Source organism: Artibeus jamaicensis, unplaced genomic scaffold, assembly GCF_021234435.1.
Source record: "Artibeus jamaicensis isolate MK-2021 breed Jamaican fruit bat unplaced genomic scaffold, CSHL_Jam_final contig_465, whole genome shotgun sequence".
Taxonomy (NCBI): Eukaryota; Metazoa; Chordata; class Mammalia; order Chiroptera; family Phyllostomidae; genus Artibeus; species Artibeus jamaicensis.
This window is the reverse complement of record NW_026521843.1, coordinates 15485516-15500644: the sequence shown is the minus strand read 5'-3', so window position 1 is coordinate 15500644 and position 15129 is coordinate 15485516. Positions and strand designations below refer to the sequence as shown.

The window sequence follows — 15129 nt, the reverse complement described above, 5'->3', positions numbered from 1 at the left end:
AATCCAATAATTACAGCTGAAAATAATCATACAACATATATAAAAAGGTACAGGGGGTAAAAACATCACATGGTAATGTGCATCTGCTCTACAACCGCCTTCCTTACAAGAGGTCCCATAAAGTCATTAAAAAGATGTCGCATAAACCCAAGGTATTAGAATAAAGAGAATATTCCCAATAAAGATTAATGAGATGAATTCTCAAATCAGTGTCAGAAATGATCAAATAAGGCTTTCTGAAAGTAGACGCTAAAGATCAAACTTGAGTTTCACTCTGAATCAAAGCAGTGACAGTGGCAGCTGCAGGACTCCGAGGTAGCCGAGCTGCAAACTGTGCACCGGGCGTGCTCGTCTGCGCATGAGCAAGAGACAGCGCTTTGCCCGGCAGAGCTCACTGCTCACAAAGACGGCCAGGATAAAAATTAAAGAGCTGAAGGACCAACAGGTCTCTTAATCAAAGCAAAAGGCACTTAGAAAGTAAATTTTATCTTTTTCCATATCCTTTTATCATTTTGAACAATACAGAGAACTGGTTGGTTTTGTTCATAATCAATTTTAGTTCTGACTTCTTTGATAGCTATTATTACTGCTAGAAGAAAATTAAACCACAAATCTTTACACATGCCTAATCTGAGGTAAACATTAATTTGAAAATAAATTTGTATAGATTTGGTTTGAAATGAATTATAATATGTCACATTTGGTTTATAATTTTAATCACTTTATCAACTCTGACTTGTGCTTCAAATCCATTTATATAGGAATATGATTTGTATCCCAAAAGTATGCAAATCTGAGACCCGTCACAGTTTTGGTTCCACTGAACTGGACGGCCACCACGCCTGCAGCTGCCACCGCCTCCCGAGCCTCGGCTCCGCGGCAGTGAGGAAAGCCCGCACCACTCTGCTCAGGGACTGAGCGGCTCCGACTCCGGTGGCTCTGCCTCTGGGTGGTGAAGTGACAGTGCCCCACCAACACCAGTAACTGCCGTGGTTCCGCTGGCCATCAAACAGCCTGGCAAAATCAGAGCTTGGAAGGGGCATTTGTCGCAATAAACAGGAACTTCTGATTTTTACTTAAAATTTCAAAAGCCGTCCTAATTTCTAGGCCATTGGCCTTGATTACAGGCCTATGAGGAAAGAATTATTTAAATGACTAGCAGAATTAGTCTACAGTTGTCAACTTCCTCTAGCTTAGGGGGGAAAAAAATCTTACTGGAAACTGAGCTCTCTTGAAAAATAAAACAACTGTGCCCTGGCTGGTGTAGCTCAGTGGATTGAGCACGGGCCTGTGAACCAGAGTATTGCAGTTCGATTCCCAGTCAGGGCACATGCCTGGGTTGCAGGCCAGTTCCCAGCGGGGGACGCACAAGAGGCAACCATACAATGATATTTCTCTCCCTCTCTCCTTCCCTTCCCCTCTAAAGATAAATAAACAAAATCTTTAAAAAAAATAAATAAAAAGAAAAATAAAACAACTGTTTTCTGGAATTAATCTAAGGGTGAAACTAATGAACAAATGAATGAATGAATGAATGAATGAATGAATGAAAAGATGATGACAAACACCAAAAGAGGAGTATAAAGAACCTGAATGAAATTTAAATAAAGAAAAAAAAAGTCAGAGTAAAAAACTCATCGCGTACTAAGACCAAGCACCCCGCCTCCCCCCCCCCCCCCCGCACTCATCACAACTATGAATGGCCGAGCGGAGTGACCAAATCCTGGGCATTGGCAGACCCATTCCAAAGACACACTGGACACGACGGGCAGAGCAAAACATTGTACAAAGGGAATTTTTAATTATTTGGAAAATCTAAGACTGCTTACAGCAGCAACAGCAGAAGCTACGTTGTGGTGTTTCCATTATGACCTGCAGCGGTACGACGTGACAACAACAGCCAGAGAGGGGACGACGTGGAGCAAAGTTGTTACCTTTTACCAGAATTATTAAGTCTGCTAATGGGAAGGAGACTGTGTTAAATTAAAGATGCATACTGCGGTCTCCAGAGAAACCGCTAAGAAAACCAAAAAAGGAGCTAAAAGTATCAACCGAGGAATTAAAGTGGTACATTAAAAACATTCGTCTGATTCAAAATAAGGTAATAAAAGAGGGACAAAAATGAAATGAGACAAAAAGACAAATATCAAAATGGCTAACCCAAATCCAACCATACTAATGACTACATTAAATCTCAATATATTAAACTCTGTAATAACATGAGAGAGTGTTAAAATGTCTACAAAAGCAAAACCCAACCATATGCTGTCTACAGAGGACACACTTTAGATTTAAAGACTTCCCCCCCCAAAATGATTGAAAACAGCAAAGGGAAAAATATAAACCAAGTAAACAGTAAACATAAGAGAACTGGGATGGGAATATTTACACCAGATAAATGAGACTTGAAGAGAATGATGTCATTAGAGACAAAGAGGGACATCCCATAAATGATAAAAAGGCCAATACACCAGGGAGATAGAACAACTGTAAATGTGTATGTACCTGAGGGGAGAGAGCCCTTCTGCCCAGCTACGAGTTAGCAGCAGCCATGTTCCTCTACCAAAGGCCCTCCCTAATCCCTGCCAGGAAACCCTCTCCAATGGTTACCGGTCCAGCTCTCTCCAGCTTCCAGGGACCATGCTCTCTTCTTGCCCAGCAAACCTAGAGAAGGTAAGACTCCCTGCTGATGCTGACCATCCCTTTTGGTTTTCTTTAACTCTGTCCACACCTCTGAACACAGTCTTTCCACTGAGTTCTTCCTATTTACCTGTGTGATGGGTGATCTATTTCCTGATGGGACCTTAATCTAGAAAAATCCAAACTTCTAGCTTTGGTTGGAAAGCAACTAGTAGTTGCCTATTAGTATCCATTCTCTCTCACTTAAAGAAAACTAATTTTTGGTTGGGTGTTTGCTGTCCGAACTAAAGAACTGCACTCACTAGTCTGCCCTGGCTCAGATGCTGAGGCCACATGAACCAAGCTCTGGAACAATGAGATGTAACTGGAAGTGGTGCATGAGATTTCTTAGAAGTCTCAGTGCATGAGGTCTGTACCCTTCCCCCATCTTTATTCTATACTGTTACTTAGTATGCGATGGGATGACTGGAGCTCCAACAGCTTTCTTAGACTGTAAGCAAGAAAGCCACACGCAAGGGTTGGTGGAGTAAAAAGCTTGAAGGAACCTGGGTCCTATGTGACCTTTGGACCTGTCATTCCAGCCCTAGACTGCTTACCTACACATGAGTGAGAAGCAAACTTCTATCTTGCAATCCACTGTTAATGGATGAAGGAAGGAAAGAAGAAATAAATGGATAAAAAAGCTCCATGGCCATAATCGTGGCCACAGTCTCCAGAACTCCTGGACTTGCCAGGAAGCCAGGAAGTTGCAGAATCTCCTGAGAGACCCAGAATAAGTACAGTGTTTTCCCCTAGGGCATGACTGCTTCCGCACACTCTGGCAGAGTCTGAGGTCAGAGCCGTCTGTCTCCAGAGAGGAGTGCCTCTTTCCCCTGGTGTCCAAAATACTCAGAATTATTGCCAGCACCTGCCCTCTTGAAAGTCCTCTTCCCGGGCCTGGGCAGAGTGGGGGAAGGGGGAGCAGTGATGTTATTTGGGGTCCTGCCAGGTCTGCAACCTCATGAAGTAGTACAGCCAGCCACAGAGGACTGGCTCCATCTCTAGGTACTTCCTTGTTTTTTACAAGTTCTTACAATCTCAGAACAATTCACTGCAGTGTTCTATCATTAAGTCTCTGCCACCCCATATTCACATCCCCATCTTCGTGGAGAAAAAAAGGGGAACAAGTGGTCCCATGGGTGTTGTAACCAAACAAGCAGATGCTTCCAAAAGAAGGTAAGTGTCAGATGCTTAACTGCATGACTGAATAAAACACATTATCTAACCAAGCTTCATTCTGATGCAGCAAGTCCTACACAGAAGAAAGAAGCAAAAAGGTGGAAACAATTTAGTTAAAGACAGGCTGTGAGTTAAGGATGGAACAGGAAGCGGCATCCAGATCCCCAGGGATGAGGTCTCATCTGCCAGAAGAGCCTAACGGGGGCAGTGATGCTAAGAGACCAGAAGTGAGCAGACTGGGGAGGAAAGAAGTCGCAGCCCAAGGAAACGCTTTGCTAAAAGTAAGTTAAAGGAAGCCCAAGGTCCCTGTAGCTATTCTAATGAGTGCTATGTTTCTGAATAAGGTAATCAATACTAAGTGAAAACATGACTTTGGGACTTGATTTTGCATAGACGTCTGACCTGGAAAAGCCACGGCAGGAAGGTGGAGAAGGAGCTGTAAGAAACACTGGACTCGTGGTACCATGAAGAGCACATTCTGGGGAAAAGAGAGCTTCCCAAGGAAAAGAACTGTTACAGGGCTGGAGGCCCTGATAAGAAAGCTGGCAGGAGCTGGGAGGTACATATGTCCTTTTATCCCTGAACACCACTCTTGCTAGCCACCACTGAGTCTCACGTAAAAAACAGGTTAGAATGAGCAATGCCAAAGATATCTTTTTCCCCTTATATCTGACATAATGGGACACCAAGGTTTCTGAAAGTAGAACCACAGCTAGAAACTAACGTTAAGTTTCAGGGAAGAGTTGAGATTTCATGCCACTTTGGGATAAAGATACTGGCCGAAGCATGCATCTCATTTAATGTTTGCAACTGTCCTTCTGTGTGTCCTTCCCTCCGTGTCCTTCTCCCATAGCTGCTCTGGGAGGACTCAGACTGTTGCCACCACCATTCAAGGCAGGGAACATATCTCTCTTGCTCAGCTGGACTAGGGGACTCACACCAGACTAATTACCCAGCAACTGTCCAGGGTCACAGGAGACAAACCAAGGATGCAATCAGCATCTGGGGTTGGGTCCACAGGCCGTAAAGAGAATCACTGGGGTTGGGTGGCGGGGCCAAGAGGATATGGCCAACAGGAAGTGAGCTCTCACAAAGGAATTATGGCTCAGAATGAAAACCAAAGCAGCGACAAAAGTCAGAATCAAAAGTGATGGCTGGAAGTGCCAGTACGGCCACAGAAGATGGTGAGCAAGCAAAGGGGACTGCCAGGAGGCCTTGATTGTGAGGTTACCTCTCCCACCTGGCCCTCTACTGCAGGTTAAGCTTTCTCTGCAGATGTCTCCATAGGACTTAACAACAAGATTCCCAGTGCACAGATGAGAAAACTAAAGTGGAAGGAGGCTTGCCCTAGTAATGTGAACAAGGTCATGCAATTTGTTGAAGGTACAGCCAAGATTAAAATCTTTACCTCTCCAACTCTGTTTGTCTGCATACATTATTAACACAAAATGAATGCTTACATTTTTCAGATGCATTTGAGAGGATGGTCCCATGCGTGACTAGCTACAGAGTAGGAGCGCAAGATATAGCACTGCGTGAAAGCTGCTTGTCCTGGGGAACACGGGAAAGGCAGGGAGCACCAACTGCTCCCAAGTACAACTACCGCCCGGTTATCTCCACGAGGAGTTAAGGTAAGGTTTGGTTAGAGGCTTTCTCCCTCTGTCACTATGGACATTTTAGTGTTTCTTCCCTTACTATCTGTTGGTGTGAAATAAGGTAAGACAAACCAATTTAAGAACTATTTTAGCCTAAGCAAACCACAACCAAGAAGGTCAATCTTCTGGGGAATAAAAACCTCCCTAAACCAGTAACCTTGCATTATCTGATGGCTTGGCTAAATAGGACAAAAACTTTGCTTCCTGAAATAGTTTATTAAGGTCTAGAGTAGTTCTAGCTACTGAGTGAAGTCAGCCCTAACCCACTGCTTTTCTGTAACTTAATTTGAGCAAGCTGGAACTTCTTTGCCTTTAGCTTGAAAACTGGCATTTTGTATTCCAAATGAATAAAGAAAAAAGGTCTTGGTTACCTGCAACTTGAATCTGTCACCATGGGTTATTGGTTCTTATACAACGAAGAAATAAACAAAAAGATTCTAAATTATCCATCAAGAGAAAGTGGGAGGGACCAAAGGTGATGGCCTTACTGATTAATGTAACAAAACAGACATTTAAATACACCTACTCTGTGGAATAAGACTGAAAAGTAAAGTTGGGAATACATTAAAACATCATTTCGCCTTTAAGGTATACACATTGAAGGTATTACCAAAGCTGGACACTTTTAACTTAATAAGGATGATGACCATACGATCAAAGCAAGAATGTTTTGAGTAATCCTGAAAGTTTTGAGACCTGCTACTGGAAAGATTCTTTGAAAAAGAATGGGAAGAGTTTCTTAAATTCAGCACTACTGCTATTTTGCACACAATGACTGTTTGGGGGGCAGGTTGTGGAGAGAACCTGTCCTGTGCACTGTGGGATGTTCAGCAACATCCTTGACCTCCCCCAGCTAAAAGCCAGTAGCAATAACAACCTTAACAACCTTCCCTGCCTCCCCCCGTCCAAATCATAGCAATCAAAAATGTCTTCAGACATTGCCAATGTCCACTGTGGGGAAAATTACACCTGGCTGAGAATCACTGATCTAGAGATATTTCTCTTTAAAGGCAGCAATACATATACTGAAGGAAAAGAAACCAAATTAGGACACAAAAGGTTCCCGTGCTCATTAGTACGTGTGGTTTTACATTTTCAAAGGCATGCTGACATGCTAATAGCAGAAGTATACTCACTGTGTACAAGAAAACAAAAATCTTTCCACATCAGCAGTAGAGTGAGTTTTGTAAAGCCTTCTGCATCATATTCCACGACACCTCTGAGTAATAAAAACATACACACACACACACACAAACAAAAACTCATAAAATAACGTATAAGAGAAACAGAACCAAGTAAAGAATACATTCATAGTCAGGGTTACTGAATCTGAGGTGCATCTAAGATGAGTGAGTATTACCACACGGAGGATGTGGATTTGGAAGGACAGCATCTAGGTTTACGTTACAGCTTTGCCATTTACTAGCTATTACAATCTCAGGCAAATCACTTGAACTTTGGAGCCTCAGTTTCTTTATCTGTAAAACAAACATAATGTTTCCAAACTTCATTACAGGGTTGTGAAAAACAAATAAGATGAACCATAAAATGCTATGCAAATGTGAGTTACTGGTCACAGGTAAAAGGACACATGAAGGAACCAGACCGGCAAAAACGCGCGGTCTGTGTAGTGACTGTAAGTGGCACTTTTGCACAGGCACTGAACAGTGATGCGCAGTGACAACATTATGAAGTTCAGGGTTACATACTATTTTCTTCTGAAGTATCGGGTCGGCCAAGAAGTCCGTTTGTTTGGTTTTTTTCCATAAAAGACACATTTTTCATTTTCACCAATAACTTTACTGATTTGGATACTTTGAGTATGTTGGCTATCTCCCGCATGATATAACATTGATTTTCTCAATTAATGTCTATGTTTGATTGCTATCAATTTCAACTGGTCTACCTGACCATGGAGCATCATCCAACGATAAATTTCCAGCACAAAACTTTGCAAACTGCTTTTGACATGTTCCATCAGTCACAAATCCATACACTGCACAAACTATTTTATTTTTGCATTTCAGCTGAATTTTTACCTTTCTTGAAATAATAAAGCATATGCCAAAAATGTTGCATATTTTCTTCCGTCTTCAATATTAAAATGGCTACACAAAAATTCACCAATTTTCATGTTTTTATTTTTTAAATGCATGCTGATATGACATTTGCCACAATACAATCTAACAAAATTGTTCTGAATGAAGTTAAAGACAACTAAGTGCTACCAGAGCCATCTTACAGGAAAAGCCAAACAAACTTTTTGGCCAACCCAATACTTGGAATCCTTTCACTTGTGTCCCCCTGCCCTCCCCACTGGGAGCGAGATGAAGTAGAAATGTTGGCTGGGTGGACACTGGTCTCAGGTGGAAGGTGCGCACCTTACGTGTCAAGGGAAGACAGCTCCTGACAGCTGAGGGCCCAGCAGGGTCCTGGTAGGCTCGCTCTCCCCACTTCCTTCAGGAGCCGAGTGCTTGGCGAATGTCGCCGTAATGTAATGACACTAACTGCACCCCGAGGACAAGGTTAATGTTCTCTGTCATCCACACCAGAAGGCCTTGCTGTCCCTGGAGATGTCTCTTCCCTGGCTGAGTCAGGCCCATCAGACCTCTGGTACTGGTGGCCCCCCAGTTTAAGTTCAGAAATAAAGGGACAACTGCGCCCACTGTAGAGGTAAAGGAACGAAGACACTGAAGGCTAAGTGATTTGCTCGGAGACTATTTGTATATTGTCCAGGTTTGCTGGCTTAAGTCAGTATTTTATTCACCAGCTTATACTTCTTTTCATGAATTTATAACTAACTCAATATATTACAATACTGATATCTAAACGTTTTAGATCCTGCATTCATCCCATGGGCAAAAATAAGCACAGAATCCTTTTCATCTTGTACACAGGGTTGGGTGAAAGTAGGGTTACAGTTGTTTGTACAGAAAATGACACAACAGTTAATAATAATGATACAGGGTTAAACTTTCATGTACTCACAACTGTAAACCTACTTTTGTCCCACCTTGTACAGTACAGTAATATAGTATTTGTATAGAATTTAGTAGTTGTACACAAGTACTACTGTATTATATGTATAATAAAACACACACAAAAATGTACATTAAAAAGAATGGGATTTAAAAACAAATGTGAATGAATTTTTGTATGGAGCGAGGTAAGGCACCAGGATACATGCACCTACTTGGGAGCTCACTGTGCTGGCTTCCTCATTCTCAGTTGTATGTACTAAAGACAGTTCTACTGTCTTTAGTATATACACCAAAGATGATCTTACTGATAAACGGTGTCATTTATTAGCCACTGTTTGCATCATAAATACTTTCTCAAAATGCTCATAAATAAAGCTGAAAAAACCTTAAGTATTAAAGAGACTCATGTGAGAGACAGTCATACTATTTAGATATTGACAGATCTATTTTGGAAGCATAAAAATTCTACCATAAATAATGAGAACATTTCTTGAAATTGTTTTGAGGAGTAAGAAATTTTGCTTATAATTATGCCACAGTTTGTAAATTTATATCCTGGGGGGATGGCCAACTTTAGTTTTTATTTCATTTTCTCTTTCCTATTCCCACTTTCCTTTGTCCCAATTTCTTCTTTAATTTGGTGTTACTGTATCTATCTTCATATATTTAGAAAACTTCTCTGCAATATGGTGGCTGTAACTAGACCACTGAAACGCTTGGTGCTTGGCCCCCCAAATGGGTGGAATGGTCCATCTGTAACGCAGCGCGGCAGAAAGTGCAGTCCGTCCCCCACTGAGCTCTGCCCTGCAGAGGAGCACGATGAGGCCTCTGCCCTCAGGAACAGAAATGGAGCTACAGAGCAGCACTGCCCCACCCACCCAATGGGAAGGGTGAACACAGGGGGCAGCAGCGGGAGGACATGCCCACCCTGTCACTGCAGTTACATGCTGCCCCCTTTTCCCTCCAGTGTCTTCTTCCGAGTCCGAGTCCCAGTGGGGGGTGGGGGTCCTGTTGGGAGGCCTGAGCTCCAAGAACCCAGGCTCCCGCCCTGACTGCCCTGGCTCTTCTGGGCGTCTGACTTCCACCAGGTTACTAAACTTCTCAAACTGGCAGGGCTTCCACCAGTAAAGCGTGTCACTAGTGCCTGCCTGGGGCACCTCCCAATGACCATGAGCAGAGAGCTGTGCAAACTGTAAAGGGCTCTGTGATGGCAGGCTGGGCTCTTGTCACCACTGCTGAGCTTGGCACTGGTCATGCTGCTGCTGCTTCAGGGACATATTTCATTTTGATATTTGCTAAAGCTAAAAAAAAATCTTCCTGGGAGCTTTATTGTAAGCAGTATATGAAATGCATACTGTAAGGTTGTGGACAATTTCCTTTACTAGTTGTGTGCTGTTTAAATTACACTGAAAAGGGAATCTCCATGAAAGTTCTGGACACTATTTCCGGATCAACGCTGTGTCTTAGCTCTTAGATCAATGACTTTTGCCTGCACCTCACATTAGGGCCATCAGGAAGCAATCACACTGTTAACATATGCCTCACGCAAAGACAAACTTACGTGCCAAAGTGACTGAGGAAAGCAGCGATATACTCCCTTCGTTTGTGATATCCTTGAATCACGTACTGCACCTGGAATAGGAACCCAAAGCTGAGAAACTTTTAAGTGCTTTATTAAGAAACATTTCAAAGACTCGGAGGAGTAAAAATAACAGTAAAACGAACACCGGTATTCCTACCACCCAAATTCAACAACTGTGAACAGTCTGTCTAGTTGCTTCATCTAGCCATCTATCTACCTATCAATCTATCCATCAATCTAGCTGAAACATTTCAAGGAAAATTAGAGACATCATGATAGTTTGCCCTAAATACTTCACCATGCATCTCAAAAAAAAAAACAAGACACATTCTTGCATAACCACAGGATCATTTTCACACCCACCACATCCAGCAACCATTCTTTGAGTTCATCTAGTATACTGTCCCTCTTCAAATTTCCCAGTTGTCCCCAGGATATATTTTTTTAAATAGAGTATAATCAATCAGGGATTGAGCAACTTAATCTAGAAAGCCTTTTGGTCTAGACTAATGTTGCCTCTCAGTCCTGCCCTGGCATACATGACAGCGACTTTTCAAAGAGATCAAGCAGGTTATCTTGCAGGAAGTTCTGTATTCTAGATACTCTGATTCTTTCCTTTTTCCACTACCCTCTGTATTTCCTATAAATGGAAAGTTAGAGCTACAGGTATAATCAGATTCAGGTTAAGTATTTTTGGCAAACAAATTCATAGCTAACACTGGCTTGATCACTGGTTAAGGTGATCACCCGGTTGTGAAGGCACGCCTCCCCTTTGCCGCAGCGAGTGACCATGGGTGCACCTCTCCGAGCGTGTACAGATCTAGTTCTCCCCAACTTTTCACTGAATGGTTTGAGTATCTGTTGGAGATCCTTGTCTGACTCAATTATTTCATTAGGGCCTAAAAACTGGTGATTTTTAAAATTCTATTTCTTCTGCATGTATCAGCCAGAATTCTCTGAAAAGAGCTCCCTCTCATCAAATAGGACTATCTAGCTATCCTGAACTACAAGTCACACTGAAAAGGCAGAAGAATGCTTAAGTCTTTCTTTTTAAAGTCCTAATATTCAGAATAAGGAGTGCTGCAACAGAAGACTTTATTTTGCCTTTTTATTTCTCCTTGTTATCACCAAATGACAGTTTCTTTTGAAAATTATGAACCTGCCCTGGCCGGCGTGGCTCAGTTGGCTGGGGTGTTGACCTGTAGACAGAAAGGTCATGGACAGGTTCAATTTCTGGTCAGGGTACATACTCAGGTTGTAGGTTCAATCCCCAGGTGGGGCACTACAAGACAGCAACCAAAGTACTTCTTTCTCTCTCTCAAAGCAATGAAAAAATGTCCTCAGGTGAGGATAAAACAATAATAATAAAAATAAAAGTAAAAAAAATTGTGAACTCAGTGAGCTAGACATCTCTCTGAAAGTTATTTATTTATCCATCGGCTTTTAACACAAAAATACATTCCTTACAATGTCTGCAAGAAACTAGGGGGGGGGGAGGGGAAGAGATCCCCAAATTGTTTACACTGGCTGTAGCCACAATGAGTTTCCATGGCTAACAAAAGCTCCAGATAAATTGCTTGAAATAACATTGACACAATTGGTACCGATAGCCATGTTGTACACTTTAAAAGTAAAACAATTCTATTTATATAATAGGGGTTTATGTCAATTTATAAAAACAGTGCTTACTTTGCAGGCTTAATGCAGGATCAGAAATGTTATTTCAGGAAAAGAAAAACAGATGACAAGTTTGCTTTAAGTGGCTTTGTTTAAAAGGGGGATGAAAACAGTTCTGTGTACTTGATTTCAAAAACAGAAAATCATTTTAACAGAAACCCACAACAAATATGGCTATAAAGATAGATTCCAATGTAATTATGGAAATTCATTTGAAGAGATTGTTTCTAAAAGCAGCCATACTGTCCTCATTTGTAGCAAACAGAAGACTATCCATTTTAAAAGACAAGTAAAATTAATGAAAGGGAAACAGATAAGAAAAACAAACTGATTCTTGTATTTCTGGGGAAATGGTATTATAATTTTTTGAGGAAAATGCGTAACTAGAAAATCACAACTGGAGTACTTTAAAAAGGCTTTTCTGCTCAGTTCTGGAAGACCAAATACACGTTTCCCCTTAATACTGGGACACAGCTTTGAAGGCAGTGCAAAGCCCTGCAACAGAAATAAGAATTCCGTCCTCTGATCAGTTTTGGAGGAGGGTAGAAGCTGGGGAATTTGGTCCAATGAAAAGCAGCCACCCTGTGAAAGTTAAATACCCCGGAATCTGTGCCAAGCCCACAGACTGCAGAGTTGCCAGATTTTCGTTTCTCTGACATTTAAAAAATAATATTGAAGCATCTGAAATATTATTGTACGTTTAAGAGATCTATGTAGAGATAAGCTCTTTTTTGAGATGAGCTATCTTTTGAATGAAAGAGACAAACAAAAGTTTTTTATTCCAAGGCAATGTGTACAAATCAATAGGAGCAAAGAAAATAGCACTTTGGGAATTAAGCAAACTGAGTCAGTCCATGTAGGAGAAGAAAGTCAGTGTTGCTTGTAGATTAACTATCTCCAGCTTTTAGCTAAATACACTGGCGAGACATTTAAAATATATATGACAACAATCCTTAATGCAAATTCAACTACTTGCCAATGTAATGGTTCATCAGTGCAGCTAACAGAAAGCTTCAGATAGTCTGATGTGCCTGGCCATAGGACCAGCTGACCTGAAACCCCGCCCCTAGGAGCAGGACTCTGGCAAACTGCTCAGAGACATCACAGGGAGAATCAAGAAGTGACTATTACAAAGTGAGGCACGGAAAAGCAGCAGGAGATGAAGGCAGTTCTTTAGAATTATCCTAATATTAACTAGTGCAAACACACACACAAATACATGCATGTACAGACTATTGGAAAGTGAAGGGAGTTCAAAAATTTTAAGCCATAAGAAGATGTGAATTTAGCAAATAATTAGGGCATAAAGGAAATTCCAGAAAGGGGAGATACAATTTAAAAGATGAAGGTAAGACTGGAATGAGAGAAGTCGGAATCCCTAGAAAAGGAAGAAGGAGGGCAAAGAAATGGGAGAGTAACTGATGAATTGCAATTCAAAGTAGGAAATGCCAGTGTCAAATGGAGGCTGGAGCTAAGACAGGGTGAAGGGGAGGGGCTTGCAAGGTGATGCAAGGTGGGTATTACATGGGCGGAGGCGCCTCACAAGGTGGGGAACCCCTTTACCTTGTTGGTGAGCAGGTGGCACACTTGAGGAACATAATCAATGAGACATCCTCCTCCTGGAAAGGCGGGAATATGAAGAGCTGAGGAGCCTCCAAGTGCACTGAAAAGACAAGAGCACAACGGATACTTTTCCTGGGGCTCAAGCAATTCAAGAAGTGATACCCCCAAACAGACTTGGTTTCTCTTAGCAAAGTCTGCCCACCAACTGCCTGAGTTAATGATGGTGGGAATCAGGCTTAACTTTACAATCACATTTCTGCATTTCAATCCATTTTGTTAAATCAGCACATTGATGTTACACATGACTAATGACTAAGGATTAATAACAACTAATGATCCTATCACACGACAGTAAAAATCAGCAAATTTTAACTGGCATGGCTACATGCCTTACCAACATTAATGGGTTGAACCTATTACTGAGACAGACTTTTTACTCTCTATTATGTCCAGTTCAGTGCTTGCAAAGATAAGTCATTCATTAAGCACCATATGGGAACTAAACATTGTGACACTGTACCAAAGGCACAAGTTCTGCAGTTTACCAGCTTTGTTGCGCTGGGCAGCCCCCCTTGGGCTTTACTTCCCTCATTCTTAGTGTGAGACAGGGTCTGGGGCAGGTGTCACGAACTCCAGGGTTTACTCAGCCCAGGCAGGTGATGTGCACAAGTGGAGGAACTGGAAATTTTATGCACAGTGGGAAGGGCTCTCCACTGTTCAGCTCCACCTGACTTCTGACATGTAGGAACATGAACCTGGTCTTACCAGATTATTCAATCTCTTGATTTTTAAAGGATGACAACTGATTAAACACTTTCTGAAATACTGTGCGACCTGGTCCCGTGTCTGTGGGCTAATGGGTTAAGCAGTCTGCAACTAGTCCAAATAAACACTGATGTTCAACTCATTTACACAAGAAGGTAAAAAAACACTGATCTAAGAACTGAGACCCAAAGTTGATCCAGTAATAGTTCCCAGAACCTTCACGGAGAGTCCCTTTTCAGCTTAAATGAACCAGCATAGGATTACTAAAAGAAAATTTTCAGAACCTTATAGCATACTTTTCATATATCCTTAATCTTGATTTCATCTTCTTTCCTACTCTTAGTTTCCTTTAGTCTTAATTTGTTTTTTTCTTATTTGAACTTTATTTTAATGTACTATATATTTCTGTAACCCCTTAAACTCTCCCTATAATAGGATGGAATATAAAGACCCCTAAAATCTGTTAATACTGTGATTATTCATCATCTAAGTCCCCACTGCTAGAAGATTATAGATGGAAGCAAAATATCTCCAACTAACAGTCTAGAAAATGACTTCTGCATAGTTTAGAGCAGACAGACTCAGGCTAGAGTGGTGATACAGGAAATAATACGAATAACTACTACAAGGTCTCCAGACCCAGTCTGTCGCCCTATTGACTAAACTTCTGAAATTATGTTTTCTGATAATGAATATTACCTTTATTTGTGGGAATGAAAAATCCACAAACAAATAAAACCCCAGGTGACGGGAAGGAGTCAACATGAAGTAGAAATATTCGCCATAGACTTTTTCTACTCAGATGATACCTAGAAGCGCAGACACTGAGGAAATTATCACAGCACTGGACTACATACAACATCAGTGAACCATCTACACACTGCAACTGCACACGGTCAGCACCAGCAGCACTGCAGTTTGCTGCTCTTGGAGGAGACACTGGATCGAATTTAGCTTAAAGCCTGAAGAAGGCGGGACAATTCCTATGACTTCTTGTGAACTGGAGGAAGGCTTTGTAACCCCTCTTTTGCATTAGCAAGCACACAGA

At 41.6% G+C, this 15129-nt stretch overlaps 1 protein-coding gene across 2 annotated transcripts in view; it reads right to left on the bottom strand.

Moving 5' to 3' along the window:
* BABAM2 (BRISC and BRCA1 A complex member 2) overlaps positions 1-15129 on the bottom strand; it is a 357539-nt gene that overhangs the window by 67275 nt on the left and 275135 nt on the right. For both annotated transcript variants that reach the window (XM_037146619.2, XM_037146620.2), the window contains 3 exons: positions 13317-13416; positions 10056-10126; positions 6650-6732 (listed from right to left, as the gene is read on the bottom strand). In XM_037146619.2, the coding sequence (XP_037002514.1) occupies positions 6650-6732; positions 10056-10126; positions 13317-13416 (254 nt within the window). The remainder of the gene's footprint in view (positions 1-6649; positions 6733-10055; positions 10127-13316; positions 13417-15129) is intronic.